Here is a 13351-nt window from a genome sequence, read left to right on the forward strand (position 1 = left end):
CATACAATAGCGGTTTATATTTCAATATTTAACACCATCATCGTGTTACATTTGATACTATTAGAGCATAGGTTCTCAGCAGAATGAATTAACCATTAGCTCCAGAAGATAATTAAAAACGCTCATTTACATTGAGTCATTTAGTAGATGCTTTTATCGATATTACTTTAAAGGCTAATTCCATGACGATACAATGCTACTTAAAAAAGCTTCAAACAATTATGTGGCATTATCCCCAGCCCAGTTGAGGAGGGGAGACCGGGGAGAGGAGGGGACCCCTGCTTTCTAGGTCGGTGGGCATTAGGCTTAGCCTCTTACACCCCCCCGCCCTCTTCCCCATCGGCTGCACATGTGCATATCAGCCCTCTTCCCACTGGGAGCACACGTTAGCCACTCTATAGCAGCGGTGGTGTGAGGGCGCCCTGGGCACCAACACTCAAAGGGGCCCCCGCTTCCATGAATGCAGGGTCCTCCAGGGACCTCCAGGGCACGCCAGACATACAGACACACAGGGACCTACACACCTACAGAGACCTTCAGACATACATGGACCTACACACCTACAGAGACCTTCAAACATACAGGGACCTCCAGACACACAGGGACCTACACACCTACAGAGACCTTCAAACATACAGGGACCTACACACCTACAGAGACCTTCAAACATACAGGGACCTCCAGACACACAGGGACCTACACACCTACAGAGACCTTCAAACATACAGGGACCTCCAGACACATAGGGACCTACACACCTACAGAGACCTTCAGACATACAGGGACCTCCAGACACACAGGGACCTACACACCTACAGAGACCTTCAGACATACAGGGACCTCTAGACACACAGGTACCTACACACCTACAGAGACCTTCAGACATACAGGGACCTCCAGACACACAGGGACCTACACACCTACAGAGACCTTCAGACATACAGGGACCTCCAGACACACAGGGACCTACACACCTAAAGAGAGCCTTCAGACATACAGGGACCTCTAGACACACAGGGACCTACACACCTACAGAGACCTTCAGACATACAGGGACCTCCAGACACACAGGGACCTACACACCTAAGAGACCTTCAGACATACAGGGACCTCTAGACACATAGGGACCTACACACCTACAGAGACCTTCAGACATACAGGGACCTCTAGACACACAGGGACCTACACACCTACAGAGACCTTCAGAGTTCAGACCCACAGGGACCTCCAGACATACAGGGACCTCCAGACCTACAAGGACCTACAGACCTCCAGACCTACAGAGACCTTCAGACCTACAGGGACCGCCAGACCTACTTGGAACTCCAGACATAAAAAGTCCAGTAAACAGTCCTGGGTCTCCAGGGCATTTACCATATGGAGGGCAAATATGGAGGGTAATGTTTATGTGAATATTTGCATTGACCTCAACCATTCCACAACATTTTTTGGCTGTGTTGTGCACAATAGAGGTCACCCTATGCTCTGCGTTGCCATGGCGCTAGAGAGCCTTCCATGCCAGTGGAAGTTAACGCGCTGTGGAAGGCAGCACTGAATGGTTCTGCTCCAAATCAGACCCATAATAAATATTCAATATAATTAATTCAGTTTTAACCATGATAAGCCTCCATCTATTATTAACACTGTAAGGCAGAGTGAACCTAGATTCTTACATTTCCAAGTAGATAGAGGGTATTAGTTTGTGATTAAGCCTAAAAGTGGATCAGGGGGAACTGTATTGATCCTTAAGGATTTGATTTACGATCTTGGTTCGCTCAGGAGAACCAAATTGTATTATTGTTAGTGGTTTGAAAATCCACGTCCGTTCCACGCACATTTCGGTGCACACTCAGATAAGCTCAGAGGGGGAAGCACAACTCAAAACACGCCAAATGCCTTCTTGATGTAGAGATGCACTACTGCCTACTACAACTGCTTTTTAAGCCCAATTATTATGGCAGTAATTCAATTATAAAGATAAATAGTGGTTGCAGCTGGCCTGTAAAGTGATACATTGAACACTATCCTCAAAGGTAAGATTTGACAAAAGACGCTGGAAGGGGGGCCAATTATCAGGTGTATGGTGAGAGCAGGTGGAAAGGACAGGTTATCAAGCTTTAATGGATCATAGCAAAAGGACACATTCAAGGCCTACTCTTTCATTAGACCTACCACTGGTGTATGCGTTTGTGTTTGTGTGTGTGCGTGTGTTAATGTGTGTGTGTGTGTGTGTGTGTGTGTGTGTGTGTGTGTGTGTGTGTGTGTGTGTGTGTGTGTGTGTGTGTGTGTGTGTGTGTGTGTGTGTGTGTGTGTGCGTGCGCGTGCGCGCGTGTGCGTGTGTACAGCTAAGCACCTCACATGCTAAACACTTAAACACTAGTAATGAGAGTGTGAGTGCTGGCCAGAGGAAGGATAATTGCAGATTTGGCCAACAAGGGCCTTTCCCTGTATGGATGGGATTAAAGCTTATAAACAGACAACAGTAACATTTTCCTAATAAAACCACTCAACAAGGGCGAAAACACTGCTGTTGGAACAGCCACCATGTCCATCGAAGCATTAGGCTGACAAAATATCTATTTAATCACATTATTCTGGCTGTTACATTGGTTTTCTTTTAATGAAAATGGACATAATGGTGGAATCAGTGGTAATGGAAATGTTACTTTAAGGGGGAAACAAGCAGCCATTAAAGACGCTCCAGAGTGCCAGCTAATCATTCCCTTGTACTTAAAAATGACAAAAATAGCCACTAACCAATAGCTTGCTAAAACTGCCTCTGGTGATATCCATGATGATCCCATTGCTCGACGTCTGTGTACAAAGTGGTCATGGTTCCTACTTATTGATGACCCGACACAAGGAAAACAAGAAAACACATCTACATCTTCAATCCAACGCAGAGGAAAGAACTCCCTATTGAAGCTTAACAACAACAACAACAACAACAGGGAAATGTTTGGAAAGGCTCAGGCACATGGATGGCTTTGGTTGTGTACTACTTTAGAATGCCTGGGTTGGAGACCGGTTACTATTAAGCTAGTGTCACAATTGAACTTCCGACAAAATCCAGAGAAATAGATCAGGACATTGTACGCAGTTGTCCTTTCACACATTTAGTTTTCAATAGTCCGTGTCTGTCGGTTGGTCGGTTGGTTCGGGCTGGGGCAGCGTCTGGGTAGGGCGCGATGGTGGCCGGATATCACGCAGAAAGTACTCTGCTGCAGCATATCAAAGCTTACGGAATCAACTTCTGTGATGAACGCTTGCTGTGAATTATACTACTTCTTCTTCTTCTTTGCATTGACCTGCAGATACTATACCAGAGGATGTAGAACAGGATCTAACTGGTCTTATCTGGTCTCTTCAAACATGGGCACAATCAGATATTACACAGACTTTGAACTAGGAAGCTGGCAGGGAAAGATTAGTTTGATGTGCAACTGATTCGGACGTATGCCCACGACCTGCTGTGTGTTCTCATTTATTGTGTTTGTTTATAGATAATTCTGGCCGTGGTTTTGTCTTTTGTCTTTGTATCCGGACCCTGGGTCTGTAAATAAAGTTTGATTGATTGATTTATATTGAGGACACAACAATTTGATTTTACATTTTCTACACAAAGTGTACCTTGCCTTTTTTTTTTGGGGGGGGGGGGGGTACTATTTTGAGTTGAAATAGTCACATCGCTAGTCAGGAGTTAAATCCTCCACCAGCAGCTCCATGGCCAGTAGGCCAGCTGCTGCTGCTGCTGCTCTGGGCCCAACAAGCTCCACTTTCTCGTCAGGTTTGTACCTGATGTTAAAACCCAGCCCAACAACACAGGTCTGGCCTGTGCTCCTTTATAGTCACTCAACCACTAACTATCCTTCTGTCCCTCCATTGCGTGTGGTGTTGTGTGCCCGGACTTGATAAACAAAACGCACTGTTCCACCCACACCCACACGAAAACCCACCCACACACACACACACACACACACACACACACACACACACACACACACACACACACACACACACACACACACACAGGCGAGCCTGGTGCCCAAGATGGGATGATGGATGTGCTCACTCTGAGATCCTGAGTGAGATGGATGCTGCACACCACCCCCTCTGCGCCTAATCTTTCATCCTTACAGTAAATATGACACAAGGCGCATATGCATGCAGAAAAACACTCTGACGAGCAGCAGCTTGCGTGCAGCCGTCCCCTATCCACGAGCCACAACCAGAGGCCACAGCTCCGCCGAACGGATTCCCTCTTAATGAAATTAGCCCATCTCGCCAACTGCCGCCTCTCGGGCGCGGCGAGGAGTTCCGTAGGGTCACTTGGCTAAGTAACCCACGTTAAGCAAGCCGGATGCAAATGAGATGCAAATCTGGGTAAAAACTGAACACTGGTTAATTTGGCCTCTTGACATTCCAAACAGTCATGGGGGGATATGCAAATTTTATGCAAATGACAACCAGCCTTTCTGCGTGTCTATTGGCTGAAGGGTACATGCCTATTCACTTCTAGTTTTTCCTATCCAAATATTTGATGTCCTCAAGTTAAGCTTATAGGGAAAGTACAGAGCCTGTGAAGCAAGGGTGTGGATCCTAGGTTCAGGAGAGGCCATGAAGGCTGTCATCACAGCCCCTTTCCTCTTACACACACACACACACACACACACACACACACACACACACACACACACACACACACACACACACACACACACACACACACACACACACACACACACACACACGTGGTAGACACACTTCTAAGAGGAGAACACATGATAAGAGCAGACATTGACTTTGTACTGATGGATGCATTTGCCAAGTGAGATGTGGGTGAAAAAATCTCTACTGCAACGTTTTCCATAAATTGAGTCGAGGACGTTTCATTCCTAAACTATAGCAGCTCAGCTATATCTGCACAACCGAGCCTCGGGCTGTGGGAACAGCTGAGGACATTATATAATATATATATTTACGTTATTAATCTGTGACCGGCCCTCATCCTTTTCTCTCATTGCTTCTATCCATACACATGCTCTGATCCGTATCCCGAGGTATGGATTCCCACAATGGGTTTGCAGAGAGGTATTGATTCCTCTCCTTCTCCATCTCCCAGAAGAAAACAAAAAAAGTCCTTATGCAACACTATATTTGTACTTGCTTCAGCTTGAAACACAAATTTTATAGATAAACAGACTTCAGCTCATTCACTCGTCTAAAAACAGATATCAGGGCAGGAGAGATGTGACATAACCGTTCACAGGGTCACAATAATGTGGGAGGGTGCATGTTGCGCACTGCTTTCTTCCAAGCACATCAGGCTATCGGCGGTATTGTTATGTCTGCCTTCTCGTTGCCATGTTCCCTATCTCCAGGTTGGCAACTTAATCGTAAACACGTGCCCATTGGCGTTCCTGAGGCCTTGGTTTGCACAGCCTAAAGGGTGCAGCGGATGCATCTGTCGTCCAACCTGGTCGTCCGCTCAGCCCAGCAGACATCTAAATCTGTACAGAACAAGTCTTGACATGTGCCTAACCATGTGCATAAGTCAGGTTCACTCCTTGTCTGGGAGGCGCAGACGAGCCCTTGTTGTTGTTCAGCACGAGGGTCCTCGACAGAGGCCGTCGTCTCAAGGCGGTACACTTCCGACGAGTCCTTCCTTCATAGCAGCACTGCTCCGTTGTGAGTTGAGAGAGCCTGCATCTTGATGCGCTGAGCGTGCTCTGTAGTTGATGAATCAAACCTCATTCATAAACCCAAAATGTTCCGGGGGCACAGGATTGGCTGAGGGAGGGTTTCGCAAAAAGACGCCGCACTCTTCGGCAGCCAATGAGGCAAATGACACACACTCACTCTCTCTCGCTTGCTCGCTCTTCTGTTGTGGTGCTCCTCTTTAACCCTCTCTCTCTCTCTCTCTCTCTCTCTTGTACTCACTCACTTGCTCGCTCGCTTTCGCTCCCTCAGCACTCAACAGCAGTAAAAACAACATTCTGGCTGCTGGTGGCGAACATTGATGGAACTCTAGTCAGTTTAGTGCTGAATTCCACTGGGAGATGAGCAACAGAGTCTTGGTAGGAAACACTGAGCCTAAATCCTTTCCAAAGCCCAAGTGGGAGCTTGGGTTGACTTAGTTTTCCTCCCTCCGCCTATCGCTGTAGTTTTAAAGTGACTCCGTGATTCGCTTATGTCATTGGGTCACAGAGGAAAGTACTCTAAAAATGAAAATGCCATCGACTAACTGATTGACAGGTATATTGAATGCTCCCTAACCCGGAGAGAATAAGGGTGGGCTGACGTCAGGCCTAATCCAATGGAGCGTATATTCAATATTCACTTTGTGTTTTTTACGTGCAAGGCGCAAATTTTAGGCGTGCAGTGAGTAAACCACAGCGAACCCCCCCCCCCCCTCACACACACACACACACACACTCACACACGTGAATCAATAGTTGCTGTGATCCACTGACACTCTGTGAACCAGGCTTGAGTGCCAGAGTTTGTGGGGCACTGGGTTAAATTGGTTTGTAATTGGCATGTACAGAACGGGGTTATTGAGATTCAACACTGCCATCTACAGGGGGCTTGGGCCAGGACAGCCTCCTCCGAAGCTGGATTACATCATCGGGTTAAGGGCGCTGGCGTGGCGCGCAACAGACAAAGAGGAGGAGGCGGAGGAGGGCTGATCAGACACAGGTAAACACACCAGTCAGGGCACTTCAGGGATCGCTCCTTCAATCTTTGTTTTCCTTTTTTTCAAACAGCAGAATCAATCTGGAGGAAACGGGCTTGGTTTACACATGTAGAGAATAACACCATTAAATCACATTCTCCAAGAGGTCAAGAGCCATGAGTACATAATTGGTGCACAACAACAATTTGTTCACAGTGAACGGCTTGTAGTAAGCAACCTCTAGGAAGGTAAGATGAGTTAATATCAATCGTAATTGTCCTACCCAAGGTGTCCAGCCCACGTCTGTTGCTGCGTTATTATAGTATCCATCGTTAAGCAAGGCCAGAGCTGCAGATAAATAAGTGCTCGGAAATAGCATAGAGAACCTCCTACTCCTCCAATGTAAAAACAACTTAAAGACCATGTCCTTGATAAGAAAGCAATCCTTGACAGAAAGGTGAATGTCTTTGGCACGCGGAGAGGCTAATCAAGCCAAATACAGCCGGCCGTGTTTCATTAAGCGTTTCCCCTTTTGATGCGCCGGAAGATGGATAGATGGATAGACAGGGGAATGGGTGCAGGCCGCCAACATTCATTAGAGCCCTGCACTGGTTGCAGTTGTTCAGAAGCAGCTGATCAAAGGGACAGGCTGGGGGAATGTAAACATGGAGCGGAGGTAATCCAGGGAGTAATTGCATTCCCTTGAAAAGGAGTTAAGCGTGAGGTTCTGTGGGGAGAGGGAAACGCTGATTGAAGTAATTTGATTATTTTCTTTCTGCCACTTTGAAAAATAAAGAAAGGGATGTATTAATTTAAATGCAATTATTTCAGAGGAACCTAGATCAATCTCCTAAGTACTGTTTTAATGACGGTTTTTGCATCAGTACGTGGACCAGGATGGGTCCATGTTTGTTATTGCTTCCTGTTCTGACACTAAACAAAGGACACAGACCTTCTGAAAGTATATGGCTTCTCTGACCCAACCAGATGAAATCAGAAGACCAATTAGTTTAAACTTCATTGCTTGGGAGTTAGACAATGAAATTGAAACTGAAAGTATTTGTTTGTGCTGGCCAAGCTACAAATACCCAATCATATTCAAGTTCATATTGATTTGCCCACAACTTATTGCATATCCTATTCGATTCTGAATTCCCAGAGTTCTATCGGTTATTTTTGCCAGCGAGGGAAGCGAACCTAATTTGATTGTTATATTTAGTGTGTGAATGTTATATTACATCTATTCATAAAAATCTATAGTTCTTCATAGAGGGATGATGGTACTTGGTTTTCAGCCCTAGCCTAGACACTTAGAAATGAGGGCCAGCATTGTATGACTACACTGCCTCCTGGTGTCCAGATGAATACTACAACCAGATATAAAAATAACAGGGCAGCAAATACCCATATATACTTTCGCAGCCCAGTGACCCGTTGGTGGATTGAGAAATCCACCGAGAAATCCACCAAGTCAATCCACTTTAAATAAAGAATAAATAAAATAATGTTTAATCTTATCCCAGGCCTTGAACCTATCAATATATTTATAATGCTTTATTAACCTCTTTATTTATTCATCGTGGGCGCTTAGTTGTATGACATGTATTAATAATTAGAATCTATGTATCAGGCTCCATCTCCGACATTATAAGTTAGATACATATATTTTGCCTTGCCTCGCCTACTTTGTTTTACTTGGCTTGACTTGGGCAGCATATCTCTAGGAGAGCTGACCCTGGTGAGTGGCACAGCGATGGTATATTCTTAGGGAGAGACTGCCGCTCTTTGTGGAGCCAATATTGATGTGAAGGTATACTAAAATAAATGCATAAATAATCTGTAAAAAACAACAACTCTGCAGAGTACTGATACTACTGGCACCCAGAACTTAACAATATCTGAGAGTGTTGATTTGTCAAAATGAAAGTCAAAAATGAAAAGAACTGCTTGAAGAGACTCTGCAGGGCTTTAAAGATGCCATTGTTAATGCGAAATAATTGCATACCCTATGTCACCAAAGCCAGCTACAATTCATTGTAGAAATTAGGGAAAAAGCACTTTTAGAAATAGACCCATAGAATTGCCTAAATCAATTACTTTATTGCGGGTAATAACGTACTAATATACTTTCGGTTTTCCGAAAGTATTCATTAAGCAATTGCTTAATGAATAATTCAACAAGGCAATTGAAATATCTCAAACTCTTTTATGACTGAACGATGTTCATAGTTCAACATGTGTCATTAAGTCATTAGGAACGTAGAAATTGGTTAAAAAATAACTGTGGAAGAACATATATAAATATATTTACCGTACACACAATTATCACGCTCTTAAAGACGGCACGGCTTCAAGCTTATGTTTTATGGGGGAACAAAATTTGTTTATAGACTTGTAATAACTATGTGAGGAAAACCTAGAGATCCGTCAGGTGGGAAGTCAAAAATGCAGGAGAAAAAAAAAGGGAGAGCAGAGTCATTCTAAAAAATATATATGCATATTTATTAAACCAAACTTTGAGGAAAACATGATTAATGTAGATCTTGAGCGGCCCTCTTAAACACTGGGACAAACCAACCATTATACTGGAGAAAGTTGGTCCATAGCTCCCGGCCTACGGTGCTTGGCAACTTTGACAGCTTTAGCATAGAGAGCAGAGAGCGTCTACATTTGCACGCTCTAAAAACATGGCTACAGACCTGCCTTCATCAAATAGCCAACACGCTTTTACATTGTTATGGCAGCATTGACATTTGTACTGCACTGAAAAGCTAGAACAATATGATGTTAATCCCATACTCTGAACAACATCTCAAATGTATAGCAGTTTGGAGGTATATTGTGGAAATGGTCCAACTTCCATCTTTAATAAACTCTGGGCTTTCGAGAAAAAAAAAGAAGCTTTTCTCACAGACCGTCTCACAGACATGGTTACACTCCACAACAATACATGGAAACCGAGGTGTTGCATGAGTTTCAGAGAGGGTCTATTCAGCCAGTGCAAAATGCCTGAATACTAACCATCCAGGCACAGTTCCCATGTTCTTCCAGGAGGGACTGACACAATGACAACCAACTATTGTTACAATCCTTCAAAAGTGAATCAACCGTCAAAACCGTGGTCCCTGTACTACTCAAAGATGAACTCTACTCTTGACAGAAAAAGTGCGTTTACGGCGACTGGACCACTACAGCAATGAGAGCTGAATGGAAAACGACAGGTGGGAGGCATGTGTGGAGGAAGCAAGGTTCAGTGTTCGGCTCAGAGTATCATCTTTTTGGCCCCCAGGAAAAACCCCTCTGCCCCTCCAGGGGCTCAAGAAAGCCTCACAGAGTGGCCACGGTTTGAGTCTGGATGGGCCTCTGAAATCTTCAGGAGAACTAGCACAGAGCGCGGTGCGGCGGGGCACTCAAGGGGGGAGGTCAGCCGGCGCAAAACACTTCCACAAGCCCCCTTCCAGTTCGACAGAAGAAAAGGGGTATGAAATGCCCTCGTCCTCCCCCAGACTGAGGAGGTATTCCTCCCCTCCCAGAGAGAGCGCCAGTGGCGTGGTGAGAGTGGCAAAGGACCGCGTATCCTCCCCGTCGGAGGAGCATGTGGGGGCGAGCAGGGAGGAGAGAGGGCTTGGAGAAGCGGGGAAAGACTCGTTGGCAAGTGGCGGCAATTGCTCCATGGTCACGGTGCTGCTGCACAAGTCTTCAACGGCGTCTGGGGAGTGGGGGTTAGGGGGGGGAGGGGTACAACATGTCAAAAAACAGGCAGATGCGGGGAGGGCTACCAACACGGTTGGAGAGCTTGGAGACTACATCCCATTGGGGATTTGGTACACGCTGTACCACAGTACCCAGGCGACATGGTTTTTGTAATCTCTGATGTCAATAATTGTCTGGCACAATTTTGAGATTTGTGTCACGTGTTCTCACCAAGTGACAAAACTTGAGCTCAACCCAAGAGAGGAGAAATGGGGAAAGTCACTATATGTTTGCAAATAAATGTTTTTGACGATTGAAAAAGAATCGATCATTTTAAGCAGAGCGAGATCTGGACGATGGTCAACTATATAATAATGGCCGACATCCAATAATCTAAGGACCATATGGCCGTGTGTGACTCACCTGGGGACGACATGCTCAGGAAAGATGGAGTCTGGGTATGCTCCATGGGGCCGTCGTCGTCGGAACAGTCTGTGGGTTCGTCGTCGTCGTCCTCCTGTGGGTCTTCTGGGACATCGAAGGGGGAGTGGTCCTCCGAGGAGAGGTACACGTCGATAGGACCTTGGCTACTCTTCAGAAACAGCTGGATACTCTGAAAACATGAAAAGAAGAGGAACAAAAAGATGCTTTAAAAACACGCTGGGCTACTCCCCCATCCCAATTAATTTAGACACAATGTTTCAAGAAGAGCCTCAAAACATTGAGCCAGTTCACCGGGTTCATTCATTATTAATTGATTATGATATTACAACTTCAGCCACTTTACTTCAAGTGCTCGCTCTTAGCTCTGACGCCGTCAAATCACATTGGAAATTTGCATCTGCAATGATGCGATAGAGAATTCCCAAGAGGTAAAGGGGTAGAACAGGGACATGAAGTGATCCAGCCTCCTACCTCTGCTGGATGGGGCACTTCCAGAACGGTCTCGGCGGGGGCTTTGACCACAATCACCGTCTGTTCCCTCAAACTTGGGATCGTTTTCACATCCTCATATGACAGATACAGAAATGTGGGTCCAAGGGTCAAGGATATACACCCGGGTCATTTGCCTGGTTAGGATACATACATCATGCCTTGAAGCCATTTGATAAAAAAAAACAAGGAAGAGCAAATGCACAAGATTGGACTAGAAAAGGATATTTCTCGCTGATCTCATCTTCCCACATGTGGTCGACGTGCTCCAGGGCGGTCTCTATCAACTCATCCAGCTCCTTCTCCGCGTCCTCGAGGATCTGGACATCGCGGCCCAGCTTAGCCTTTAATTCAGGGCCCCTGCGCGTACAACCTCCAGGGGTTCAGCCAACGGGGTGACATTCTCTACCCAAGTCACCGGGGCCAATGAACATCCTGACCATGGCGTGTTTGTACAAAGCGAGGAGTACTTACGTCGACTGTACGGTGTACTTGGACGTCCTGAAGAGTACCCCTGCGCCAATAAGGACGTTTGTGATGTCGAGGACGCTTCTCACGCGGACGCCGAGGGACATCCACGCCTTCTTCATGTCCAGTATGCCTTCTGCAGAGCCTTCCACCATCGCCCATAAGGCCCTTGTCCTCCGGAAGAGGGCTGAATTGCGCCTTGCCTGGAGAATAGAAGACATAAAGAAGATGGTTACTATAGTAATGAACAAACTTGACATGTAGCTCATACATATTTTTGATTATCAGTCTCAAATGTTTCCTGTATTTGGCTAAATGACGATTCCTTTTGTTGTGGCTGCTTGGAGGTTTCACCTTTTAAACCATTCCATCATGCTCTTGATGCAGTGATGGCCTGTTTCTTACCCTCAAGTAGTCTCTTTAGACCAAACTTAAACTAACCATGTCAACGTAACGTTTACGCGAATGAATTGAACACCGGCTTCTGCCACTTGTATGAATGATAGAGAAAATTGTACTGCCACAACTGACTAGACTGAATAATTAAACATTAAATAAAATAAAAGACCATACTTGCGTCGCATATGGGGGTCGCCCCCTGCGAGGTATCCTGAAGTCAGGATCAGCCTCGTCCAGCTCCACGCCTTGTTGGCCTTCACAGGAAGATATTGAAAATACGTTTCTTAGACAGTTGTTAAAAAGACACAATGTATAACTAAGTTAGAACACTTTGTGAGGATTGGCCCAATAAAGAACGAAGCCAATGTACCTCCTGCGCGTCTCTGAACGGTCATGTTTGAACACAAGTCACAATGGAATCACACACTGGAACTATTGCGGATGGCTGGGGACCAAACCATGCTGGTGTTTTGACCCATTTCCAATAACAAATTTAGCTTTTGAAAACGCCCACTGTACTCACTTCATGTGTATGAAAAATTCTTATACTTTGATGATACGCTGACCAATTAACCTCCCAAGTGTGCGGCCATGTTTGGAGCGCTGCGCTCAAACCATGTACGTGTAAAAAAAACATGGATGAGCAGTAATTGGTCAAATGGATTGATTTAAACGTTGGTGTTGCATCGTTTCAACAAAGTATGACGACAGAAATAGAACAAACTAACCCCTTGGCCGAGCTGCAGAAGTGATCATGTCAGTGATGTTGGAGAGGAAGCAACTATAGTATCCACGCACGCAGGCATATTATACGTCTTTGGATATACATCCCATTTCCCATATTACTCTGCGACGGACTCGCTCTAAAAACTACACACGCTAGTATTGTGGTAGGATACGCAGGCACATGGATGGGGGGCTTCCGGTAGAGGGACATCAGTTTCCGTTCCATGTTTAGTCAGATAAAATAAAGTAAAATACGTTAAAATACAATTAAAAACATTAGTCTCCTTGTAATCTTGAAACATTCTCGCTTCGGATACTGTAAAATGGCTAACAACCCCATGGCAATTTTAGAAAGGAAATTGCGTTCCTGTAGCCCGGTATAACGGTACAATCCATGACCCTCTCTCAGCCTACAGCTACGTTTCAGGATGTTGTAGTGGCCGCCCACCAATCGTC

General features: G+C 45.5%; 1 protein-coding gene across 1 annotated transcript; it reads right to left on the reverse strand.

Moving 5' to 3' along the window:
- Positions 1–9160: 9160 nt before the first annotated feature.
- Positions 9161–13265, reverse strand: e2f3 (E2F transcription factor 3). Its single transcript, XM_060044370.1, has 7 exons — positions 12898–13265; positions 12344–12423; positions 11777–11973; positions 11529–11662; positions 11285–11397; positions 10793–10982; positions 9161–10385 (listed from the first exon to the last, which is right to left on the reverse strand). Exons 1-7 carry the CDS (start codon positions 12923–12925, stop codon positions 10087–10089), a joined length of 1041 nt encoding a protein of 346 aa, XP_059900353.1. The 5' UTR covers positions 12926–13265; the 3' UTR covers positions 9161–10086.
- Positions 13266–13351: the final 86 nt, after the last annotated feature.

The sequence above is a fragment of the Gadus macrocephalus genome, chromosome 22 (genome assembly GCF_031168955.1).
Source record: "Gadus macrocephalus chromosome 22, ASM3116895v1".
In the NCBI taxonomy this organism is placed as follows: domain Eukaryota; kingdom Metazoa; phylum Chordata; class Actinopteri; order Gadiformes; family Gadidae; genus Gadus; species Gadus macrocephalus.